At 54.6% G+C, this 17,620-nt stretch overlaps 2 protein-coding genes across 7 annotated transcripts in view; both read left to right on the top strand.

The window, feature by feature from the left end:
• Positions 1-4,108, top strand: part of LOC122207260 (metalloproteinase inhibitor 2) — a 47,595-nt gene extending 43,487 nt beyond the window's left edge. For both annotated transcript variants that reach the window (XM_042917268.1, XM_042917269.1), the window contains one exon: positions 1,220-4,108. In XM_042917268.1, the coding sequence (XP_042773202.1) occupies positions 1,220-1,417 (198 nt within the window). In that variant the 3' untranslated portion in view covers positions 1,418-4,108. The remainder of the gene's footprint in view (positions 1-1,219) is intronic.
• Positions 4,109-12,340: 8,232 nt separating this feature from the next.
• The window catches only part of USP36 (ubiquitin specific peptidase 36), a 38,895-nt gene continuing 33,615 nt past the window's right edge, over positions 12,341-17,620 (top strand). For 4 of the 5 annotated variants that reach the window (XM_042914718.1, XM_042914717.1, XM_042914716.1 and 1 more), the window contains exons 1-4: positions 12,343-12,427; positions 14,975-15,125; positions 16,460-16,855; positions 17,390-17,611. In XM_042914718.1, coding sequence (XP_042770652.1) covers positions 16,603-16,855; positions 17,390-17,611 — 475 coding nt within the window. In that variant the 5' untranslated portion in view covers positions 12,343-12,427; positions 14,975-15,125; positions 16,460-16,602. Of the gene's footprint in view, positions 12,428-14,974; positions 15,126-16,459; positions 16,856-17,389; positions 17,612-17,620 lie in introns of all 5 variants that reach the window. The other variant, XM_042914715.1, reaches the window with a different exon arrangement.

Raw genomic sequence — 17,620 nt, 5'->3', positions numbered from 1 at the left:
GTCCACGAGGTCCTTAGGACGGGGCCATGGGGAGGCACGGTCTCTCCACCAGCGAGGCTGTCTGGCCGGGGAAAGATCCCCGAGGCGTGCCCCTGCAGAGGGATCCGTGGGAGGTCGGGGCTGTCTAGCCACCTGGCCTATGGCTTCCAGGAAGGAGAGCCTCCCGGGGGGAGGGATTCTGTGGGGAGAACAGGGAAAGAATGTCCCAGCCCCCCTTCTTGAAAGCAGCACAGAGGCTGTGCCGAGCACAGCTGCAGCCGCGCTCACGTCAGATGCACCTGTACGCGGTGACATCCCCAGGCCTGCATCCCGTCCGTCCCGCCGCCCTGCACCCCACTGCCCCCGCCCCCAGCCCCAGCGCAGGAAACACCGCGGGCACCAGGGCCCCTCTGCCACCGGAAGTGAGTCTGGGGCCGGAGAGCAGCAGGGATCGGGCCCCAGTTGGCCCAGTGCTTACTGGCACACCGTCGTCGCTAACCTGTTCCTGAGCTCATTCAAAATACAAATTCCGACCCGCAGCCTTGCATACGTGGAGCAGAACCCCCAGTGCCCGACATGAAATCAAAACTGAATTCTATCCTTTCCCTGTCGTAGACTCTTGTTCCTCCACCAAAATGCTGCTTGCCGACCCCCTCAAAGCCCACACAGGCTTGAGAGCAAGATAGCATCCTTTTTTTAAAGTTTTTTTTTGGGGGGGTGAGGGCAGAGACAGAGACCGCATGAGCAGGGGAGGGGCAGAGAGAGAGGGAGACAGAATGAGACTCGCAAGCAGAGCCTGATGTGGGGCTTGAACTCACGAAACCGTGGGATCGTGACCTGAGCTGAAACCAAGGGTTGGACGCTCAACGGACTGAGCCACCCAGGCGCCCCAAGCTAGCGGCATCCTTTTTATTTGACTGGCGCCTCGCTCCGGAAAATTTAAGACCCTTTGTTGTTGTTAAGCTCCCAGGAGGGTGGGGCTAGCCCGAAGCTGGAAGGTCACACTCCTGCAGCATCTGGGGGCGCAGACACCATGCACAAGGGTCCCCCCGCCCCCGGCCCTGTCCCTGCTTCAGGCAGGTGCCTGCAGCTGCTTAGCAAGTGGAGGGGGCGGGGCACTGACGGAGCAGGTTCAACTCTAGTCCCGGTTGCTCGGCCAGGCGCGTTGGCTACGTTCTGGACGTGCCACCTTGCGCGGCCTCAGCCCCTGACCGAGTCCACCCCCGCGCCTTCTTCCTAGATCACGCGCTGCCCCATGATCCCGTGCTACATCTCGTCTCCGGACGAATGTCTCTGGATGGACTGGGTCACGGAGAAGAACATCAACGGACATCAGGCCAAGTTCTTCGCCTGCATCAAGAGAAGCGACGGCTCGTGTGCGTGGTACCGCGGCGCGGCGCCCCCCAAGCAGGAATTTCTCGATATCGAGGACCCGTAAGCAGGCCAACAGCATCCCCTTTGGCCAACGGAAGAGCCTCCAAGAGTTCAGACTGGTCCAGCTCTGACATCCCTTCCCGGAAGCAGCATGAATAAAATAGTCATCCGAGCGGGTCTATATTGGTGTGATTCTCCTCCCGCCCCCCCCCCCCTTCCCTTTTACGAACATGGTTGCGGTCCCACGCTCCATCCGCCAGCCTGGGCGGCGTGCGTCCCGGCCTCCCACCCTCGGGTGCGGACAGGAGTGGGACGCACGGGCCCGGCCACTGTCACAAACACTGAGCAGACAGCACTTAGGAGTCGCCCAGGCCTGGTCAGGGCAGAGCCTGGGAACGTGCGTTTTGCAGAAACTTTCGAGGGTCGTTGCAAGACTGTGTAGCAGGCCTACCAGGTCCCTTTCGTCCTGAGAGGGGCATGTCCCTCGTTTCCTGCAGCCTCCACGCCTCTGGCCCCAGGGTGGCAGTCCCCACCCTTTGCAAGTGCCCCGGCCTCCTCGGTGCCCATCATGGGCTCCCATAAGTACAGGAGTAGCCCTGGACGAGTGGCTTCCTCCTGTAGGAGCCCCGCTGACCCTGATGACCAGCAGAATTGCAGTGAGAGCCACGCTCCAGGGCCTTTGCGGCGTGGGCGACAAGCTTCAGCTTCAGTCCTGCCCCCCCCACACACACACCCCAACTCTGGGGGAGTCTGTCGCATTCTGCCCTGAGGGCAGGCACCGGGGGGACTCGCGGCTGCCCTTACAGTTTACTCCCAGGCGTCCGAAGTCCCTCCGGCTTCCCCCTCCTCGTCCCGGCCTCGAGCGCACAGGTGAGTGGCGCACGTCGGCTTTGCGAGGGGTCGCGTGCGCCCGGCGCACCGGGCTGGCTGTGCCCTCCCCACACACCGCAGAGCCCCTCCCGGGCGGGTGTGACCTCCCTCAAAGACAGACGGCCGCTGGGCTGTGCACGGATTCCTGTGAGTGAAGTTAGCCGGGCCTGCCGTGAAGTCTTCCCCGGGAAGGGGAAAGTGGACGGGGGGTGGGTTCGGTGGGTCCCCTGCTGGGCCTCCGGATGCTGTGGCCAACACCTCCCGCTCCTAAAGACAAATTCTCAGATAATACGTGAACCTAAGTGACAGCTGTACCAAGCTCTACTTCTGTTTGTCCTGTTGGCGCTCTCAGTTGGAAAAAAAACAAAACAAAACATCGTAGGGGGCTAGAAAACCTGTCCCCCACCCGTGGCTTTCTGCTGCCCGTAAAATAGGGGTTAACGCAGGCAGAAATCTCTCAGTAACAATAAAGGCAATCTTTTCCTTCCTCCTTGTGTTGTCAAGATGACCCGTTCTGAGTTGGCCACGCGAATTAGGGAAGGGCACACGCGGGCACCAAAACCGAAGTCTGTCGGCCGGTGAATGGTCCCTCTGCAGAATGCTTCCAAAGTCACCATGTTCTAAGCCTGCTCTGTTCTGCGGTGACCCCAAAACACCCCTAAGACTCCTGACCACCCCCCCGCCCCAAGTGGCATGTCGGTCCCATGCCTGCTGGGACCTGGTCAGCATAGATTTTTGATGACTTCCCTTTCTAGGGCAGACTAGAATATCCAGGAATCCGCCCTCGTTCCAAGGGTGCTTTCATGCTGTGCAGTGATAGAGAGTTTGTAAGATGTCATAATGGACCAGTCCACGGGATTGCAGTATATACGAGAACACCAGACCCCTCCAATCAATATAACACCCCACCCCCGTTTGCTTCCTGTATGGTGTTATCATATGTAACATTTACTCCTGTTTCTGCTGATTTTTTAAATGTCTTGGTTTGTTTCTGACATCAGTTGTAATCATTCCTGTGCTGTGTCTTATTACCCTTGGTAGGTGTTAGAGTTGCACTTTCTTGTTGTTGTTGTTGTTTTTTTTTTTTTTTGGTTAAGGTTTCTGCATCGTGGAAGCATTTGACCCAGAATGGAAAGCATAGCCTATGATGGTGGATTCCTTCAGATCTTTTGTTTCCTTCTTTGAGTATGGTTGCTTTTTTTCCATTTTGCTACCTTTTTGTTCTCTGGTTCAAGTCGTGACAAAGTAAAAGATCTTTGAGTAGGTCGGTTCTAAAATGTGGCCTTTCTACTTAATCCACACACATTGGTTCTTCTCGCCATGCTGAGCGGGGAAACAGAAACAGAAACAAAAAAAAAAAAATCAAGACAAAGTGCCCAGTGGCAGCCAAGAGACAAAGCCACTCAAATACCGTCAGAGTAAATAATTGCAACATGTATGTAGTTCGAGAAGGCTCTCCATTCGGCATTGTCTAATTTATGTGTTATGTTCTAAGCACTGCTCGTTCCTCCCACCATTCTTGTCTGCATTCAAGCAACTCAAAATATTTAAAATGAAGTTTACATTGTAGTTATTTTCAAATCTTTGCTTGATAAGTATTAAGAAATATCGGACTTGCTGCCATAATTTAAAGCTTTGTTTGATTGTGTTTGTTTTTGCTTGGTTTTGTTTTGTTTTGTTTTGTTGGTTTTTTTTTGTTTTTTTTTTTTTTTTTTTAATTTTTGGGCAATGTGTTTTTGCTGGAATATGAAGTCTGAGACCTTCCTGTGCTGGGAACACGTAAGAGCTGTTGAACGTTGACAAGCAGACTGCGCATGTCTCCGATGCTTTGTATCATTCTTGAGTGATCGCTCGGTCAATGGACAATAAACAGTATTATCAAGAACGTTGGCTCTGTCCGTGTGGCTGTATCCGACGTTGTGGCGTAAGAACCAGCCCCGACACCTCCAAAGGAGTCGCTCCCGTGGAAGGGGGGAGGGTGCTTCGTCTACGAGAGAAACAGAGGGCTGGGTGCTCAGAGGAGAACGTGGGGTAACTCAGCAGGGAGGGGGCAGACAGTGGTAAAGATGATTTGAAATTGGCCAAGGGGCAGAGTGCATGGCACAGGCCCTTTGTTCATCTAGCAGACGCACCCCACTTGCTATGCTATGCGGCACACAGAGCAGAGCCCCGTGCCCATCTTGCGTCCTCAACGGGGAGCACCTCCTGCCCCTCGTCCTCCTTCTTCGCCCATGTCCACACCCCGCACACCCCACTTGAGGTCATCAGGGAAATTCCAGGTGTGAAACAGCGTCACCTGTAAATGCTTCAGTCCGTGTCTTTTAAAAATAAGGACTATTTAAAACACATTTCCGGGGCGCCTGGGTGGCTCAGTCGGTTAAGCATCTGACTTCGGCTCAGGTCGTGATCTCACGGTTTGTGGGTTCGAGCCCCGCGTCCGACTCTATGCTGACAGCTTGGAACCTGGAGCCTGCTTCCGATTCTGTGTCTCCCTCTCTCTCTGCCTCTCCCCAGCTCCCTCTCTTTCTCTCTCTCTCTCTCTCAAAAATGAATATTCAAATTTTTTTTAATAAAAGCGAAAAATTTTTTTAAAAAATGAAAAAGGAGCACAGTTCCGGAATATTTTAATCACACCCTAAAAACGTAATTGGTATGTGCCTGTATCAGTGTTCAGACATCTCCGATGGTCCCATAGGATGCTTTTTTATGGTCCACTGGTGTGAATCAGGATCCTCATAAGGACCATACATTGTAGTTCCTCTCCAAGGCTCTTTTTTTCCCGCAGGTTCCCCTCCCTCCCCGCGCCCACTCTCCTTCGAGCCGGGAAAGATGGCCTTGTCGTGATTTAAACTTGAACCAAGTCTCACGTCGCACCAGGTCACCATAAAACTCTTTAATGGTCTGAGTCCTTAGCCACCCCGTGGCGCATTTGCAGAACGTGATCTTCCTGGCACAAACCAGAAGACGTGTATTCCCTGCTTTACGCGGCTGCCGCTGGGTCGGCGAGAACACAGTTCGCAGCAAAGAGGTAAGAGGACCAAGTTCGCCCCGATGTCTGCGTCACTGACCACTACGTGTCGCCCATTTCACGTCACCTGTGGCAGAACTGTGTGGATTGTTCTTCCCGTCGGGTGAAACGAGGGGAGTGGCCTGGGAACGGACCCAAACCATCTGTGTTGTGCGAATGCACTTCCTGGGCACGCGTGGCCCTCTGGAGGCCCCACGGGGTCTTTGCAAAGAGCACATCACATGATTGCTACCCGGTTCGTTTGTTTTATGTAATGTAGGTCAAGTGGGACTTTGGAAAAACACTTATTGTGGAAATTTTCAAACATTAAAAAAAGGCAGAGGGGTGCCTGGTGGCTCAGTCGGTTGATCGCCCGACTCTGGCCCAGGCCGTGATCTCATGGTCCGTGAGTTCGAGCCCCGCATCGGGCTCTGTGCTGACAGCTCAGAACCCGGAGCCTGCTTCTTATTCTGTGTCTCCCTCTCTCTCCCTGCCCCTCTACCACTCATGCTCTCTCTCTCTCTCTCTCTGTCTCTCTCTCTCTCTGTCTCAAAAACTAAATAAACATTAAAAAATTTTTTTTTCAAAGTCAGAGAACGATAGAACAAACTCTGTGCACCTGTGATCCCGTTTCAACAGTCATCCCAGTTTTCTTAATCTTTGCAAACTATTTTATTGTATTATTTTATTTTATTTCATTCTTTTTAAATATTTATTCTTGAGAGATAGAGTGTGAGCAGAGGAGGGGCAGAGAGAGAGAGAGAGAGAGAGAGAGAATGATCGGGGGAGGGGCAGAGAGAGAGAGAGAGGGAGACACAGAATCGGAAGCAGTCTCCAGGCTCCGAGCTGTCAGCACAGAGCCCACTCGGGGCTTGAACCCACGAACCGGGAGATCGTGACCTGAGCCGAAGTCGAACCCTGAACCGACCGAGCCACCCAGGCGCCCCCATTTTATTTTTTTTTTAAGTGATCTCCACACCCAGCTGGGGCTCGAACTCACAACCCCGAGATCAAGAGTCACATGCTCTACCAACTGAGCCAGCCAGGAGCCCCCCAGGATGTGTTCTTATCAGAGATTAAGAGGGGGAACCCTCCTGAAATCCACGTTCCCAGACGCCAGCCCAGAAGCAGACCTTCTGAAGGAGAGCAGCCTGTGGGAACTTCTGCATACACACCCCGACCCTTTCATGTTTGTGACTTTCCCCAGGCTCAGGAGACTCTGACCCTGAACTCCCCTGGGCAACTGCTTAGCAAATCATTCTAATAATAATCCTGGTCAAAGCTAACATTTTTTTTTATTTTTTATTTTTTTTTATTAAATTTTTTTTTTTTTTTTACATTTATTTACTTTTGAGACAGAGAGAGACAGAGCATGAACGTGGGAGGGTCAGAGAGAGGAAGACACAGAATCCGAAACAGGCTCCAGGTTCCGAGTTGTCAGCCCAGAGCCCGACGCGGGGCTCGAACCCACGGACCGCGAGATCGTGACCTGAGCTGAAGTCGGACGCTTAACCGACCGAGCCACCCAGGCGCCCCAAAGCTAACATTTTATTCCACGCCAGGATTCATACCGAGGGCTTCACGTACGTTATCCCAGGGGACACGGGCCAAATCCGAGAAGCCTGTGCTCTCATCCTTCTTGGTTGGTAGATAAAGAGTCTGAAGCATAGGGAGGTCCGTTTCCTGGGCACCCGGCCAGTAAGCACTGGGGCTGGGGTTGAACCCGGGCAGAGGCGGGGTCTGGCCTCCTCCCTCCCGCAGCATCCCTGAGGACCGCCAGCCACCAGGCTGGCACAAGCAGCTTCCCCTCCCCCAGACTGTCTCCCTCCTGGGGACATTTTGCCTTCCGTTTGCATGAAGAAGGGCCTTGTAGTGGCTTTTGTTTTCCTTTGCATGTGTCAGTTTTCAGAACAAGTTTTTGCCAGACTTGAAGCGAGCATGACAAAATCCCAGTGTCAGCTAAGACACGTCAAAACACCAAAATGCCTGTGATGGGTTGTAGTTTGTAAACTTAAAAAGGGTCAAATTCAACTGCTTGGAAGATTCATCTCCATACAATTTATCTTCCAAACTGGGACACTTTCGAGAGAGCAAGAGAGTGCTCGCAACGCGTGCGGCATAAACCAGGACGTGGTGTCGCCGTAGGACGACTTCCCCACGGACACCGGGTGCATCGAACCCCCCTCCGCTGTGGTCCCAGGTGCATGGCACCCGCCTCAGCACCCCACGGCCCCAGGGCCCTGAGATCTGGGAGCAAAGGTGCACCAGGCAAGGTGGTTGTGGATTCCGTAACAGATAGGCCCAACGTCTCCGAAGCTAACAAAGAGAGGGGATTTCTTGCCAAGATCAACGGGGACATTTGTTGGGTGACCTTCCTCAGGCGATTCAGAGACCTGGGCTCTTTCCCTCTGTGTCCCCACCACCTTCCGGAGCCTCAGAGTCCTTTGCTTTCGGCCAGAAAAAGGAGCAGAGGAGGCCCCGGCAGATTCTCAGCCTCCGGCCTGGGCTTGGGTGTGACACCTGTCACTTCCTCTCCAGGGCATCGGAGAGAATTAGTCACGGCTGAAACTCCCTACGGGAAGCCTCTGGCCACGGCCCCCTGGGCCAGTACCCACCTCCTTCCCAGGCAGGCCCAGACTAAGCCAAAGAACAATCTAGTTGAGCCTGATTCGTATGGCACCCTGGGCAGTGGCGGAGGTCTGAGTGTCCAATGCAAGGTGGTGCTGGGATTTAAACGGAAGGTCTTGGGGCGCCTGGGTGGCTCAGGTGGTTAAGCGTCTGACTTGGGCTCAGGTCATGATCTCCTGGTTCACGGGTTCAAGCCCTGCATCGGGCTCTGCACTGACAGTGTGGAGCCTGCCTGGGATTCTCTCTCTCCCCCTCTCTCTGCCCCTCCCCCACTTGCGTGTGTGTGTGTGTGTGTGTGTGTGTGTGCACTCTCTCTCTCTCAAAAATAAACATTTTTCTTAAAAGGTAAGTTCTAATTTGATTCATTTTGGTTACACTTTTTTTTTTTTTTTTTTTTTGAATTAAGAATTTTAGGGGAGGGGCACCTGGGTGGCTCGGTCGGTGAAGCCTCCTACTTGCTACAAGGTCAGGTCATGATCTTGCAGTTCATGAGTTCAATCCCCGTCTCGGGCTCTGTGCTGCCAGCTCAGAACCCGGAGCCTGTTTTGGATTCTGTGTCTCCCCCTCTCTCTTCCCCTCCTCCACTTGCACTCTGTCTCTCTCTCTCTCGAAAAATGAATAAACATTTAAAACACTTTTTAAAGAAAGAATATTTTCGGGGCACCGGGGTGGCTCAGTCGGTTAAGCAAGCATCTGACTGTTGATCTCAGCTCAGGTCTTGATCTCGCAGTCTTGAGTTCAAGCCCCATGTGGGGCTCTGCACTGGGCACGAAGCTACTTAAAAAAAAAAAAAAAAAAAAATAGAGAACGTTTTATTATTTTCAGTGTTTTTCTCCCTTTCTCCTTCAGGATTTAGAGATTATTCAATTGTCCCATCTTCGCTATTTCATTTTCTGTTTGGTTGGTCTTCGTGAACATTTACATGCACAGTATATCTGCAGTGAACCAGGCCCGGGGACACTCGGATGAGTGAGACATAGTGAGGGCTTTAAGAGTCATGGTAGGGGAGGGAGAAGACCAGAGAACATTCCAATTAATATATAAATGGAAAGTGCAGCAGGCCCAAGGCAACACAAACCTAATGGCAGGGATGGAGGGAATCCAGGAAGACTTCCTGGAGGAGGTGGCGCCTGAGGCCGTTGGAGAAGGGCAAGTGGGAAAGGGAATTTAGCCCAAAGACCGGTTGGAGCCTACAACAGAGACAGCCTTGTTAGGGTCTGGGCGGGGGCGCTTGGATTCAGCTCTGCTGAGAGATCCAGGGCAGGGAGTGGCTGGGGGAGAAGGAGGAAAAGGCAAGCAAGTAGCCAGCCCCCCAGGGACCATTAGAGACCATACGAAGGAGCTTGTCTTTCCCATCAGCTTCTGGTGACAGGGAAGGGTTCAGGCAGGTGCACAGTGTTTTCGGGTAGGCCTTTCAACTATATTATTCTTTTTGGCCGTTTGAGTGATGGATCTGGCCATCCCAGTAACGCAGGTGCAGAGGGAGAAGGGCTTTATTTGGGCAATTAGATGGAGGGAAGAGAGTGGCTTGAGGAATATTTGAGTAGTAAAATTAGCAAAATGTGTTGATTGACGATTTACACGGGGAGGGAGAGAGATGAGACCAGGATGTGGACCAGGAAGGTGGATGTTGGGGTCATTGTCTGTATCAGCCTGGGTTCACTCAGGAACACCAAAACCACTCTGTGCAGATTTTAAAACAGAGGGGATTTGGGGCGCCTGGGTAGCTCAGTCGGTTAAGTGTCTAATTCTTGATGTCGGCTCAGGTCACGATCTCATTGTTCATGAGTTCCAGCCCCGCATCGGGCTCTGTGCTAACCGTGCAGAGCCTGCCTGGGATTCTCTCCCTCTCCCTCTCTCTCTGGCCCTCCCCCATTCACTCTCTCTCTCTCTCAAAATAAAGAAGTAAACTTAAAAAAAAAAAAAAAAAACGGGATTAAAGCAGAGATTGCTTACAACCTGATGGAAGCCAACCAGAGAACAACAGGCAGCTGTTAGCACTTCTAGGGCAGAGGGACAGAGGTTGGAGGCTGTCCTACAAGAGCCCAGGGAGGGGACAGGCTGGGGAGGGAGAAGGCTGGAACCACAGTGCACATCGCTGGAGGGAGCCAGGGACTCCCGTTCCGAGCAGAAAGGGTGGAAGAGAGAGGCCCGGCCACTCCTTTCCTTTGCCCTCCAGTCTCGCCAGTGACCCCCAGTGGCCAGACCCTCCCGGATGCCAGGGAGCTTGGAAAAGCTGAAAAGGACAAGGATTCGGTCTGAGCTCCAGCCCGGCAGCCCAAGGGGGCAACAGGGCAGAAAAAGAGAGGCAGTTGAGGCAAGAAGGAATGCGCCCGTGTCCGGGCATGGTGGGCTCAAGGGTTTGTGGATCCTGCAGGGAGGTGATCAGCAGACACTTACTGGACCCCCCGTTCCCAAGATGGGGGTCAGGGGAGCAGAGGGCTGCAGCTGCGCATGTGGAAGGTCCTGGACTACAGGCATAGTTACAGTGGTGATGGCCACAGCAATGGGCGGCTCATGGGGCAGGTGTTTGTGTTACTGAAAAGAAACATTTAACTTTTCTTTGTAAGACAGTTGCATCATGTTATACTCCTAGGGGTTTTACGAGTCTACTTGCCTGCTTTCTCTCCAACACGTGGTGTTTTCAATTTTAGCTGTCCTAGTGGGCGTGAAACATCCCTCGGTGTGGTTTTCATTTGCATTTCTCTGGTGACCTTTGAGATGAAGCGCTTTAGGAAAGGCCTACTTGAACATACCTCGAGGAGATTCCGCGCTGAGGCTTCTTATCGAGAGTCGAGAGTCGGGAGGGGGAGTTAGGGTGGGAGTGTGGGTGGCGGAAAGCTCTTCCCTACTGGGTTTCAGATTACTTTGTGAAGCAGGACAGAAGCCTCTCGGCTAGCCTGTCATCTCAGATTTTCGGGGTCTCTCCGAGGGCTCCTGGTGTAAACCTGGAGCCGGGAACACCTGGGTTTAAACCCTCACATCACCTCTTTGCAGAGATGGTGCGCATGCTCAGTTTTTTTTTTTTAATCTGTAAAATGGGAACAGTATCTTTTTATAGGGTTGCCGGGGAGGCTTCAAGCATACGATGTTGGCAAGGCGACAGACCAGCTAGGTCTCTGACACATAATATCAGTTCAGCAGATGGAAGCAAAGGTGTTCAGTTTTGTTAAGCGCTACAGATCTGCTGGAGATTGTCTTTATTCCCCAGATGAGGAAATCCAGGTTAGTTCACTGTCCAAAGCAACCCGCGAATTAGGGCAGCGCTGGGATAAAAGCCTAGTCTCCTCCTTCCCCTGTCAGTTGCCAGCCCTTGGGACCTGCCCCCACACTTCTAATCACTCGCTTACACATGGGATCAGGCGACACCATAGTGAGAACTGTCTTGGTTTGAATCACTGTCTCGGGGCACAGAATGCTCTCACCCCAGGAACAGATCTCGATCTGAAGCTCCTGAGGGCTCTCCCAGGCCCGGGCCCCTACGGTTTTGTTTCTGCTTGTTTGCTTTTTCAGGACACCAGCATCCACGTAACAACTACAGGGTGAATTTTGTCCCAGTGACACCTGTTGTGGGTCCATCTCCAATCCCGGCCCCAAGGACTGTCGGGGTGCAGCGTGGGCATGGAGACTAGCTCTAGGCGGTTCCCCCAGGAGCTCACCCAACCCGCCGCAGGCTTCCCTGCCAAGAAAGAGCAGGCAGACAAGGCTCCGAGCGCCAGGTTGTGATTTTGGGTCGTTTATTCCCACCCGCTGCCCTCGTCAGTGTCAGAGAGCCACGGAAGGTCAGGCTAGGAGCCGCTCGTTCTCCCCCCTGCCCGTTCACGCGAGGAGTGGGTCTGGTGAAAAGGATGTTTTAAAATACCGCAGAAGCAATGCGTATTTGCAAGCATTCAACCAAGAGCTGAACGCAGTCGTCACAGGATGATGCGTTTGGAGGTCGGGAGTGGGGCCAGGGAATTGCACACGGTCCCCCCCCCCCCCCCCGCCCCCGGACATTTCAGAGGTCAACCGCCACCACTCCCCACAGTCATCCCAGCAGCTCTTTGCTCGGCCCTCCCTGGCTTTTCCGGGCCTGCCGCCCTCATCGCGCCCGGTCCGGGGCTCGGTCACTAAAGGCCCTGGAGAGCGAGGCCGACACCCCGCGACACCAGCACCACCCGCGCCGGGCACTGGGCGCGGGACTGAGGCCGCGCCAGGTGCGTTGCGCGTTAAGGACCCGGAAGCGGACGCCTCACGTGCTCTACGGGAACTCGCCCGGCTCCGACCCAGAGGGCGGGGCGTCTCCGACTCTGCGTGCTTGCGTCATCGCGTAGGGGGCGGGGCCGCGGGATGAGGGGATGACGTATCGGCTGCGTAGAGCGACTGTGGGCGGGCCCAGGGAGCGGGCCTGCTGCTCTTAAAGCAGCCACGACGTTTCGCGTCCGGCAGCGCTGGCCTCGAGTCGCGGCGCCTTTAAGCGTCGCGGTGACACGTGTGTGAGGCGCCCGAGGCCCGGATGGTGCGTGTGCAGGGCCCGGGCGGAGCAGACGCCAGCGCCGCGGGCCTGAAGCCGGGCCCACCGAGGGCCGGGTAGGCTGGGGCCGGGTGGCGGCCGCGCGCGGGCCGAGAGAAGGCTGCGCGTCCGGCCGGGTGGAGGGCTTCCGCGGGGCCTGGGGTGCGGGAAGATGCGCCCTGGCGGGGGGGGGGGGGGGGGGCGCCGCACAGGGGACATGTGGGTACTCGTCCTCGAGGGGCTCAGAGACCCGTAGGGAGGGCCCAGGGCTACTCGGTTGGCCAGTTCGGGGCTGCTCTGTCCGTGAGGGGCTCGGGGGTGCACGGGAAGGGCCAGGAGCGCGCGTTCCGCGAGGGGCTCGGGGGTCCACGGGGAGGGTCATGGGTGCGCGGCCCGCGAGGGGCTCCGGGGTCCATGGGGAGGGTCAGGGGCGCGCGGTCCGAGAGGGTTCTGCAGTCCACGGGGAGGGTCAGGGGCGCGTCGTCCGCGCGGGGTTCGGGGGGCTCCACAGGAAGGGTCCGGGAGGCTTCCTCTTTGCTGTTCCCGGGGAACCCTGACCGGTGATGGAGGGGAGAGCCTGCCCCAGCCAGGAGCTCCGGGGGGTCGGAGGAGGCAACTGCCTGTGTCGGTCGTGGACACGGTCCTTCCCCACGGAAGCATCATTTATGCAGAAACCAGACTCTCTGAAATGGCTTAAGTCAAAATCTGGAGGAGCCTGTTCGGTTTGGCAACAGTGCTGCCATCTCATTTTTTTCCTTTTAGTGAAAAACGTGGGAAAGACTTACCCCCGGAGAAGGTAACCTTCCTCAGGGTCATGGTCAAGGTGGATGCGAGTGGGTGAGGACAAGGTGGGAGGAGGGTGTTTAAAATACCCGTTTTAGTGGGTAGTGTGGAGTCTCCCCTGGGGTTATAGGAGCTAGACCGAGTAGCATTCTAAAACCGAGAGCGATGAGAGAGGAAAGCGTCCAGCCTGCTTTCTGTAAGCGATTGCTGAGAATCCGGCCTCCAAGGAGAGGGAGGCTCCGCTCGCCTCTGCAGAAGAGCCCGGAGGCCCCCTGTGAAGGTGCCCCAGGGAGGCCGGGGCTCTGTCCATCTGGGGCTCCTCCCCCACCAGCACGTGGTTGACCCTGTGAGTCTCGAGTGCATTTCATCCTGGAAAAGTGAATTTACAGGGCGGAGGGAGAGGGAATATGAGGCAGCTGTGTCCGGCTGCTCTCCGAGGTGGAACTAGGCACCCGGGAGCCTGAGCTGTTCTGGACCATAAGCGACGCGGAATGGAGGGAGCATCCTTCCCGACTTTGGAAGAGCAGGTTGTCAGATGCGCACATCAGAGGGCTTGCTGGTGATTGCAAGGACGTTTTTCTCTGGGTTCCTGCCCCTCAGAGGGAAATAACTTTTTGGTTATTGATGTTTTGGACGGCATCGGTGACACAGGGGTCGATCTTTGTCAGAAGTTGAAAAATGACGTTTGTTCAAAAATCTCTGGCTTCCACAGTGAGGAGTGGGCGGTGGGATAGGGGTTCTTGAAATTACTTCTCTTGAAATAAATCGGGTTATATCTCCCGAGTTCTGTTCGTCCCCTCGCTGTTTGGTCCCCCAACATTTGCCCTTGGGCCCATGTCTGTCTATGCCCTCACCTGTGCACAGTGAGGTATGAGTCTTGATTAAAACAGGGATATTACAGGGCGATTTTTGTAAGACCGGGATCTTCAGTTTCCACATTGGCTTTTCTTCTGAGATCACGTTTATTATGCTCCCTCTTTATTTTGGTGTGGGTATGCTTTTATTTATGGATATGAAATACAATGTATCTGAAATTTGCTGTCGGTAACGTGGGGACGGGAGAGGAATATGGATTGGGCCCACGTAGTAACTGCTGATATGAATAAAGGGAACGTGGTGGTCCCTATGTTGATTTCTCCACATTCCATATATTTAGAAGGAAAAAGAATGTATGTTTATTTTTGAGAGAGCAGTGGAGGGGCAGAGAGAGAGGAGGACAGAGGATCCAAAGCGAAGTCTGCTGACAGAGAACCTGATGCGGGGCTCGAACTCCCGAGCTGCGAGATCATGACCTGAGCCAAAGTCAGACGCTTAACCACCTGAGCCACCCAGGCGCCCCCACGTTGTATACATTCGAACGTTTTCACCGCAAAAAAATTTTCAGTACCTTAATCTTATGTAATCATAGTGATCGTGGATGGCAAGGACAAGAAATCTGCACTTAGCAAAGTGAAAATGTGGCGATTCTCTCTGCTCCTTCAATTTTTTTTTTTCCTTTTTTCTACTGGTCTCTGAAACATGGAAGTTGGAGGTGATTATTACCTCTCACTTTCTGGAAAGCATTTTGGACCGGAGCCCCCTGGGGATTTTTGGCCCCTGGACTTGTCCCTGGTTTGAAGGTTAGGACGCAGGGCCGAGGGCAGTGCTTCCCTCGTGTGCACGTTGCAGAGTTTGGAGCTGGTGCGTTCAGTTCTTCTCCAGAATCTTCCTAAATCCGGCAGTCGACCCTCCTTCAGCCTTCACACCGACTCTTCCAGGGAGATCGTCGGCCTCCCTGCTCTGTGTCCATGCAGTGGGGCCGAGGGGACCGTGCCTCACGTGGTGCTCTGTTCACCCCACAGATTCTGAACGACAGGCCCGCAGCTTTGGTGACTGACCAAGCCAAAGGCGAGGAGCTCGGGCATCTGAGGGTCGCGCACCGCACCTGCCCGCTCTGGCCCAGAACCTGACCCCATGCTGCAACAGCAGCACGCCCAAGGTCAGACGTCCCAGGTAAGGCAGCAGAGGTGTCTGTGCATCTTCTCATTTCTCCAAGCTGTCGGCCTGTTCAGGTGGTGGGAACCCTGGGATAAAGACTCTCAGGAAAGGTTCTTTTGTTTCCTCAAATCAAAGAGTTTGTGCTTGCTCTTTTAAAGATAAGTTCCAGGGGCGCCTGGGTGGCTCGGTTGGTCAAGCATCCCACTCTTGATTTCAGCCCAAGGTCGTGATCTGGCGGTTGTGGGTTCGGGACCTGTGTCGGGCTCCGCGCTGAGTCTGGAACTTGCTAGGGAATCTTCCTTTCCTTTTCTCTGGCCCTCCCCTGCTCACGCGCACGTGTGCCTGTATGCACGCTCGCCCAAAAAAAAAAGTGTTTTTTACGTTTATTTATTTTTGCGAGATAGAGATACAGAGCACAAATGGGGGAGGGACAGAGAGAGAGACACAGAATCCCAAGCGGGCTCCAGGCTCCAAGCCCCACGCGGGGCTCGAACCCTTGAACCGTGAGATCATGATCTGAGCCCAAGTCGGACGCTCAATCGACTGAGCCCCCCAGGCGCCCCTTAAGTTTCTGGGTTTGTTTGCGGAAATTTTGTTTTTGCAGAGATTTTATTTATTTCATCTTTTGAAAAGTGTATTTATTTATTTTGAGGGAGACAGAGACAGCATGAGAGGGGGAGGAGCAGAGAGAGAATCCCAAGCAGGCTCTGAGCTGCCAGCACAGAGTCCAATGTGGGGCTCGGACATACGAACCGCGAGATCGTGACCTGAGCCCCAGTCGGACGCTTAACTGACTGAGCCACCCAGGTGCCTCTGAAGTCGTGTTTTCTTTTTTTTTTTATTTTTTTAACGTTTATTTCTCTACCTCTGAGAGACAGAGGCAGAGCATGAATAAGAGAGGGACAGAGAGACAGGGAGACACAGAATCGGAAGCAGGCTCCGGGCTGTCAGCACGGAGCCCGACGCGGGGCTCGAACCCACGAACCGCGAGATCATGACCTGAGCCCAAGTCGGACGCTCAACCGACGGAGCCCCCCAGTTGCCCCGTTTACTTCTTTTATCACATGGATTTGTGTGTGCAACCAGGGTGTCCTGTGAGAGTTCGCGCTTCCCTGTTTGTGAGCACACATTAGGACCACGAGGTCACCTTTTGAAGGCAGGTGTGGCCGGCCGGAGGTGCGCGGTCCCGTATGGAGCAAATGCACGTCGCGCGGCTCGCCCGGCGCCGGTGCCGTCACTGTGTGTTCGGTGCTGTTTGTGGAAGCACCTGGTCTTTCTGAGAGAAGCACGGCCTCTGCTCCGTCCAAGCGGTTGGTGACACGTTTCCGTGTTTTACGCTTCCTTTGTAGGGTTGGCAGCCGATCCAGAGAAGCTTGTGTGGTGGCTAGCATCCGTAAAGACCAAAGAGGGGATTGCAGAGAAGTGATGCTTTGTTCCTGGGACCTGGGTACTCGTCGCTCTGTGTCCCTTCTCGTCCCCACGGTGATGCACCATGCCAATAGTCGATAAGTTGAAGGAAGCCCTGAAACCCGGCCGCAAGGACTCGGCTGACGATGGAGAGCTGGGGAAGCTCCTGGCCTCCTCTGCCAAGAAAGTCCTTCTACAGAAGATTGAGTTCGAGCCAGCCAGCAAGAGTTTCTCCTATCAGCTGGAGTCCTTAAAGAGCAAATATGTCTTGCTGAACCCTAAAACGGAGGGAGCCGGTCGCCACAGGAGTGGAGACGAGCCTCAGGCCAGGAGACAGGGTACAGACGCACGGTTGGCCGGCAGGAGGGGGTCTCGATGTGTGTTGACCACGCGGATGGACGGAGCGTTGGCCGAGTGGGAGGAACAAAACTAGAGACGTGGTCAGAGAGTTGGGAGGTTTCAGTGGGGTCGGTGGCTTTCAGTCGTAGAAATAACGACACGGGGTTGGTCAGAAAGAGATCCGTGACCTTAGAGAGGCCTTGGAACTCGTGTGTGTTTCATCAGAAGCGGGGCTTGGAAACGAGAGGAGCGGGCTGGGCCTCAGCATGCGGGGGCCTGGCCCCTCTGGCCGTTCATTCTGAGTCTTGCCTTCCCATCCGTGGGGGGCTCCTCGAATTCCAGACCTATGCAGTCTGCGAGGACCGTGGGATGACCGGGTTTTCTCCCGGGCTTTCTAGTAACTCCCGGTGGGCGGGAACACCAGTTAGCCTTTGACGCCGTGTTTTGGCCACGTGCAGGCCGAGTGTGCCTCTCGTGGTCCATCTGTGCGTGGACTCACGCCCTTTTTTCTTCCCTCGTCCCTTCTCTCACAGGCAGCGAGCATGCGTACGAGAGCTGTGGGGACGGTGTCCCCGCCCCACAGAAAGTGCTCTTCCCCACCGAGCGGCTGTCTCTAAAGTGGGAGCGGGTTTACCGCGTGGGAGCGGGGCTCCACAACCTCGGCAACACCTGCTTCTTGAACTCGACCGTACAGTGCTTGACCTACACCCCGCCTCTGGCCAACTACCTGCTCTCCAAGGAGCATGCTCGCAACTGTGAGTGGG

The sequence above is a fragment of the Panthera leo genome, chromosome E1 (genome assembly GCF_018350215.1).
Source record: "Panthera leo isolate Ple1 chromosome E1, P.leo_Ple1_pat1.1, whole genome shotgun sequence".
NCBI lineage: Eukaryota > Metazoa > Chordata > Mammalia > Carnivora > Felidae > Panthera > Panthera leo.
The sequence above is the reverse complement of the archived record's forward strand: the minus strand, read 5'-3'. Positions and strand labels throughout refer to the sequence as shown.